This window comes from Mastomys coucha, unplaced genomic scaffold, assembly GCF_008632895.1.
Source record: "Mastomys coucha isolate ucsf_1 unplaced genomic scaffold, UCSF_Mcou_1 pScaffold23, whole genome shotgun sequence".
In the NCBI taxonomy this organism is placed as follows: domain Eukaryota; kingdom Metazoa; phylum Chordata; class Mammalia; order Rodentia; family Muridae; genus Mastomys; species Mastomys coucha.
In genome coordinates this window covers 117,723,643-117,731,483 of record NW_022196906.1, presented here as the reverse complement: position 1 = coordinate 117,731,483, position 7,841 = coordinate 117,723,643, and the positions used below count along the sequence as shown (strand labels likewise).

The 7,841-nt window shown below is 39.0% G+C and overlaps 1 protein-coding gene across 1 annotated transcript in view; it reads right to left on the bottom strand.

Annotated features, from left to right (window-relative positions):
• Sacm1l (SAC1 like phosphatidylinositide phosphatase) overlaps window positions 1–7,841 on the bottom strand; it is a 67,184-nt gene that overhangs the window by 28,829 nt on the left and 30,514 nt on the right. The window contains exons 6-7 of the mRNA XM_031345761.1: window positions 6,108–6,167; window positions 4,467–4,500 (exon numbers count right to left, since the gene is read on the bottom strand). Of these exons, the coding sequence (XP_031201621.1) occupies window positions 4,467–4,500; window positions 6,108–6,167 (94 nt within the window). The remainder of the gene's footprint in view (window positions 1–4,466; window positions 4,501–6,107; window positions 6,168–7,841) is intronic.

The window sequence follows — 7,841 nt, the reverse complement described above, 5'->3', positions numbered from 1 at the left end:
AAATACAAAACAAACAAACAAACAAATAAAAAGACTTTATCTATTTATGTTCATTTAAGAAAATACTAGTAGTAATGTATTATTTTTAAGTATACAGTTAATGTTTGGAGCTAGTTAAAATTTATATTGAGAAAAATGTATTTTCACTATTGCTGTAGACGAGCATCTACATAAGACTGTTAAATTGATTGTTGTTTTATATCAAACAACTTTTATAATACTTATTTTTATTGTTATAATATTTTATAATTTTAAGGAATACGACAAAAAAGATATTGTAGGTATTGAAGGGGGGTCTCTGGGAGGAGCGGTGGCACAAAAGGTAAACAAGAATGTGATTCAATTCCATTTAATTAAAATGTTTTTTAATGTTAACAAATTCAGATAAATTGAAATCAGGTAACTTTTCTCATCATAATTCAATAAAAGTTTTTTTTTTTTTTTTTTAAAAAAGGAACAACTCATTCCTCTTCAGAGTTGTGTGCAATCTGAAAAGGACCAGACCACAAAGCCATAATTCTTCTATTCTGTGGGGCTCACTATTTTGTTCTAACAGGCTGCTATGAATGCAGTAGGAGCTCATACATGAAGTTTTCACAAATTCTAAGAGGTAACTGCTGATGATCCATTCCTGCTGTCTGTCACCATGAAACTCACTGATGGCTCCTCAAGCTCCCAAGTTATTCTACATCGAAAGTCACAGCCCCAGAAAAGATTCCAGGGCCATATTTCACTTGTTTGCCAAGGTGACTATTTCGAAACAAGGCAGAGAGATAAACCAATATATTAGCATGCTCTTAGAGAACTAAAACTGGCAGAAAACATGACTGACTGGCTTTATGACTCACTTTCCTCATTACAAAATAAGTATGTATGTGTACATGCACAAACACATATCAAAATGAGATAACTTTTGAAAATGAATTCACTATTTTTTATCAAGCGTTAGACCCAGGCTCACCTACCCTACTCCCCAGGAGACCCACTCCACACACTCAATTTCCACCATTTCATAGCTTATAACACTGCTTCATATTTCACTAAAAATAAAAGGCCTATATGTTCCTATGACATATTACCCACTGAACCCACAGCTACGCCAGAATTCTCTTTACTACTACAGTCAGCCTTACTCTAGTATCCACATTTACTATTCCCAACTTCTCTAAAATCTTTCTTAGCAGAATTTGTTAATTTCCTCATTTGGAGAAGGAGGATGGAAACAGAACATAATCTCCTTCCTGAGTAGTCCTATTTAACCACTAGCATGTCTCAGCAGCTGTCACTGTTCCTGGGAACACTGTCTTCACTTGCCTCCAGGGTACTGCTCTCACTTGCTTCTCCTTTCCCTCACTGGTCTATGCTGTATCAGCACAATGCTTGGAGCAACTCTACAATCGGCCTTTTAATTCATTCCCTGTGGTTCATTTTTAGAAGATCTTTAACTTGAGGCCTACAGTACATGTACTAGCATTTCTCACAGCATTTCTGATGGTACACTCTCTTTTTCTCTGGGCTGATTTTCTATTTATATTTCTATCTCTCTTTACTAATTCTATCTCATTTCATGGACTGAAATGCCATTTAAGGGCTGATGAGATGGCTCAGTGGATAAAGGGCCAAGCCTCAGGACCGAAGTTCAATCAAGCCCTGGAACCCACAAGATAGGAGAACAGACTCCTGAAAGTTGTCCTCTGACTTCTAAAAGTATAGACATGTACACACAAACTAAACTGATGTTGGAAGGAAGGAAAAATGGAAGGAAGGAAGGAAGGAAGGAAGGAAGAAAGGAAGGAAGGCTATTTACCCTGACCACCTACATATTTATACCTGTAAAGCCAGAAAATTGACTCAAATGGATTATAAGGTACTTGCTATTAAGCTAAAAAGCATGAACTCCATCGCCAGGACCCACATAGTGGAAACAACAAACCAGGTACCTAAAGTGGTCCTTTGAACTCTATAGATACATCATCATGAATATGCACCGCCATACACATATTCAATAAAAAAAAAGAAAGTATGTCTCTAGTGTAAACTCTTTCCTCGCCTCCAGTTCTATTAATCTAGATCCTCCCTCACATCTTCATTTGCCCATGTACAGAAATGCTGAGCTTAGCAAATAAATGATACTCTTCTCCTTCCCTACTTCAGACTTCCCCATCTCAATGGATGGTTTCCTTCCACTTAACATGATAAGAACCTCACAGTTACACCAATATCTTTCATATGCTATATAATTAGCAAATCTAGTAAGCTCAGTTTTCCAAAGTTACCTACCTGACAACACTGATGCCTTCCTCTCACTGACATGAGCTTGTCTCATGCGTTATTCACACCTGGCCTACTATTGTAACAGAGTGGTGCTGCCAATCCCCTACTCACATGTGAGGTAAAAGTTACAATCTTTCCATGGTCTGTAGAGCCCTAAATAATCTGAATTATATACCTCATAAACACATTTCTCCCTGTCTATAGTACACTCCACTCAGATGTACTTGTTGATCTCTCTGTAAATATGAAACCTAGAAATACATTCCTAGTTAACAAACTTCATTAAACATAACTCCATTTTAAGCTTTAAAATCAACACTAAATAGGTAAGCTATTTATAAAGCAGTCTAGAAAGCAAGCCTATGATCTTTCTGATTATTATTTGTCCATTCATAATGTCATTTTAAAAACAAAGTAGAAACAATTGGCACAAATCCTTGAAAAACTACTTAAAACACATCTGTTCTTATTTTATTCTTATGAGAACTTTTAAAAACTGGGTGGAGGGTAGGGTAGAAGTAAAGTTGAAGATGTAGAATATACTTGTATAGCATGCAGAAGGCTTGTAATCCTAGCACTTGAGGGGTAGAGACACAAGGGTCAGAAGTTCAAAGTCATACTTGGCTACATGTGAGTATGGGATACATGAGACCTAAATAAGAGAAGGGAGGGGAGAGGAGATGGGGAAGAGGAGGGGAGATGGAATGGAGGTGGGGAGATGGGGAAGAGAAGGGGAGATGGGGAAGAGAAAGGGAGATGGGGAAGGGAAAGTGAGGAAGGGGAAGGGAAGGGAAAGAAGATACAGAGAGAAGGTGAAAGGAAGGAAGGGAAGGGAAGGGAAGGGAAAGAAAGGGAAAGAAGAGGTGAAAGGAGGCAAGGGAAGGGAAGGGGACGAAACGGGTAGGGAAGGGAAGGGAAGGGAAAGGAAGGGAAGCGAAGGGAAGGGAAAGAAGATACAGAGAGAAGGTGAAAGGAAGGAAGGGAAGGGAAGGGAAAGAAGAGGTGAAAGGAGGCAAGGGAGGGGAAGGGGAGGAAAGGGAAGGGAAGGGGAGGAAAAGGGAAGGGAAGGAAAAGGGAAGGGAAGGGGAGGAAAAGGGAAGAAAGGAGAGGGCAAGGGGCAGAGAAGGGGCAGGGGAGGGAAGGGGAAAGGAAACAGCTTAATAGGGGATGAAGAGAACAGAATGAACAAGAGCTTTTATGCTGAGATTTTTCTGATTTTTTCCATTTCCCTGTAACTATGGAAAATATTTTCTCCATTACTTTTCTTAATAATATAAAATTCTGTGAAACAAAACAAAATAAAACAATCTGCCAGGCAGTGGTGGCACACACCTTTAATCCCAGAACTTGGGAGGCAGGAGCAGGCAGATCTCTGTTAGTTCGAGGCCATCCTGGTCTACAAAGTGAGTTATAAGACAGCTAGGGCTTTTACAAAGAGAAACCCTGTCTTGAAAACACAAAAATAAATAGATACAGAGACAGACAAACAGACAGATAGACACAGATGAATAAATGAAAATTTTATGGTAGCATAATGAACAAATAAACCTGACTGTTAGGTCAATAAACCTCATCACTGTACTTGACACAAAGATGCTAATTCATACTGTACTGTACAGTACATTCATTCCTGACCGTCCCACTCATTTGCACACACTGCAACTTCCTTCTGAAGCCTATTCACTGTGAGTTCCTACTTGATTATGATATCTCTGATTAGAATGTGTTCTTAAAATGAATCTACAACTAGATAACTAACATTTGTTTTATATTATTACACTTTAATTTTCCCCAAGTGATATTCATTATATTCTACTTTCATATTTTTATCATTCTTCAAATGCTAATTTAAGAGTTTTCTTCTTTTCAAGTTAGTGATGACTATAGTTCTTAATCTGAGTATGCATCTTTCTTCTAAAGCCATCAGCCCCTAAACTCTCAAGAAAAATGGTAATTTACTCTGCAGAGGACAAAAATCTAAAAAGGGAAGGGAGGGGGTCTTTTCATCTGTGCTAAGTTTTACATTTGTACATTAACAGCAATATCTAATAATACTGAAATATTCATCCCACATCACATTTGGGACTCTTCATCTGTCTTAAAATTTAAACATTTTTAACATTTAAACATGTAAAATACAATTTAAACAAAGATTGTAGAAACTAAGATGCAAAATTTTCAGATAAGGATACAGCCATGCAACACTGGAAGAGCAAACCGATGGACCTAAAAAGAAGATATACAATGTATTTAGAATCAACCCACCAACCAACCAACCAACCAACCATGTGGTAGTGGCACAAGGCTTTATTCCTAGCAATCAAGAGGCAGACTTCTATCAATTTGAGGCCAGCTGGAATACAGGGCTAGTTCCAGGACAGCCAAGTTTACATAAAGAAACCCTGTCTCGAAAAACCAACCAAACAAATAAGATTTAGCAGACCTTAAATAATAAACCAGCAGCACCATGTAAGACAGATTTACACACAGACAATCATACACAAACAGCCATGCAGTGAGAATATATGCAACTTCTAACGTTAAAGAAATGTGTGTAGTGTGGCAGGTAAGAGGCAGTGTAATCACTGGGGTTTAAATTGTCACGAACAAACATCAATAAAACTACATGAAGCTTCTAAAGTCTTGGCCTATAACTCTTCTACTTCTACAAAACACCAACTATGCTAATGATTTCCAATCCCAACTATCAAAGAGCAGAGTGACACATAGCAATGGGCAGAAAAGGAATCATTTCTACAATCTAATGTCGATCTGTATATGCTCATATCCCTTTATATAGCACAGATAGTGAGTTAGGGGAGTTTCCACAGGCCTAAGGACTGTGAATAGAAGCTGGGTTTGGCTGACTGATTAGAACTGCAGGTCTCTGGAGAGACTGGAATGTTACAAGTCCAGAAGCTAGTGACCTTGTCTTAGGCTAGTCCTAGCCTCTGGAACAGCCATTCCTTGTCCAAATCTGTGTCAGAACTGACATTTTCTGATTAACAGATTAAAAAAAAAAATGAAATCTATTAACTTAGCAGATCACTAGCTTCCAGTGACCTAAAAGCTAAGAATGTCATCAGATAGCATCTTGGGCCTTTAGAAAAGCTTCCTTGCCATTTTGCTGTAACTCCCTCTTTGATGTATGCACCAACATATTTTAAATTTGCCTTGATTTATGACTTTCACTGTACTGCAAAACTATAAAAACTTCATGGGAACTGCTTCCACACTGAAACATAGAATTTGGAGTAATCTAAATCTGTGTTTTCAAGTCATGTTGTAGCTGTCTTAGAAAAAGCAATGTTCTTCATTTAAGGCTTCCATTCCTAAGTATCATGGTTTATACCTTAAGTGTCCCTAAAAGATTATGTTTTAAAAGCTTGGCAACTGGCCAGACAAGCTCTTGGACTTTAGAAAGTATAGCCTAGTGGAAGGAACAGTCATCAAAAGCTAGCTTTTATATAGGTACGTGTACACTAGCCTATTCCCCTTTGCTGACTGGTTACCATCAGGAGAGCAATCTGCTCCATCAATATGCTCCCTGGCATGTTCTCTCAACTAAAGGCCCATGGCAAAAGAGTCACCAGACAATGAACTGAAAGTTCTGAACTCCCTGAGCCTAAATACTTCTCAGACATCTTGTCACAGTAAAAGATTAGACTTCTACAGAGAACTGTAAGAGAGCAAAGGTGTGGTCAAGTGTGTATGTTATAGTTACGTTAGATTAGTATTATTTACCCACTCCCTAGTGAGTGGTCAGTCATTTTATAGTACACATTCAAACATGTATTAGGACAAGGAAGCAGAATTGAATTAGAGTACATTACCTCTGGCTGAGCAGACAGTTCTCTGAGCAGATGCCCGTTCCATACAAACCGCTGATCTGCCTGAGAGAAGTTTTGAAACTTAATGAAATATCTCCAGCAACAGAAGTGTTCTAAGATAGAAAATTACACCCATCAATGCCTCCAACTGGTGGCTAATATGATTTTCTCTGACATGTCCCAACAAAAAACATCTCACTTCAAATCTGCTCCTCCTCATCCCATTCCTATCTGCATAATAACTCACAGAAACTGTGGGTATCCTCTCCCGCCTTTCTAGGTAATCACTGGCCAAGAGCTAAATCTCTTTCAGAGCCTGTGGTGGTTTGAATATGCTTGGCCCAGGGAATGGCACTATCAGAAGTGTGGCCTTTTTGGAGCATGCATGACCTTGTTGGAGGAAGTGTGTCACTATGACTTCGAGACTCTCCTCCTAGCCACATGGGACAGTCTTCTCCTAGTTCCCTTTGAGTTTCAGTTCCTCCAGCACTGTGTCTTCCTGGACATTCCCATGTTTTCTGCCTTGATGATAATGGGCTGAACCTCTGAATGTGTAAGCTAGTCCCAATTAAATGTTGTCCTTTATAAGAGTTTCCTTGGTCTTTGTGACTCTTCACAGCAATGGAAACCCTAACTAAGTTAGAAGTTGGTACCAGAGACTAGAGGATTGCTGTGATAGGCCTGATCATGTTTTTGTTTGGAGGAATGTGGCTTTGGGGACTCTGGATTTGGAAAGTAGTGGAATGCTTTAAGTGGGGCTTGATGGGCCATCCTAGTATGAATATGGAAGACACTGATGCTAAGGATGATTTGAAATGGGGGGTCTGATTAAGAGGTCTCAGAGGAGAATGTCAGTATATGGCCTAGAGACTGTTTTGGTGATAGTTTGAAGAATGTGGCTGCTTTCTGCCCTTTCTGAAAAGCCTATCAGAGGCTAAGGTGAAGAAATTCAGACTAATTGCACTGACAAAGAAAATCTCAGAAACACCCAGCACAGACTTTGTCCTCTGGTTTACTCTCATGAAGAACATTTTGATCAAGTGTAACAAGCTTAAAAAAAAAAAAAAAAAAAAAAAAAAAAGGTATGCTTCAAGTAATAAGGGGACACCAGAAATGGAGCTGAATCCTATGTTCTAGGAGATAAGCATATTAAGGGAGTGAGTAGTGATCTCAGTGTAAGATCTCACCTAGCTAAGCTTATTGTATGTGTTTTCAGTTGAACAAGGAATAGTTTGGACTTTTAATATGGAATAAACTACAATCCAGAAATGCAAGACACACTTGTGATCCAGACCTTGAAACTGGAATACACAAGATTTTAATCCAGATCTTGAGAAACAGTGACCATGAAAAGCTTAAGTCCAGGCATGACAGTACACACCTTTAATCCCAGGACAGAAGCAAGCAGATTGGAGTTCAAGGCCAGACTGGTACAAAGCAAGGTAGGTTCAGGCATGGTGATACACATCCTAAAACCCAGCATTCAGGAGACAGAGCCATGCAGATCTCTGAGTTCAAGATTAATCTACAGAACAAGTAAAGGAGTTGGGAAACAGAAATGTAATAGAACAAGGGGGCCATGTTTCAGCCCCAGCAAGCAGCAGAACTCAGCAGCTTCAGCCATGTGACTCTGGATTTCTAGTTAAGAATAGAAGGGACTACTGGGACAATTGATGTTAGTTAGCTGGAGCTAAGAAATTTGCAGTGATTAAGAAGAGATCAGCATGGGAGGTGAAA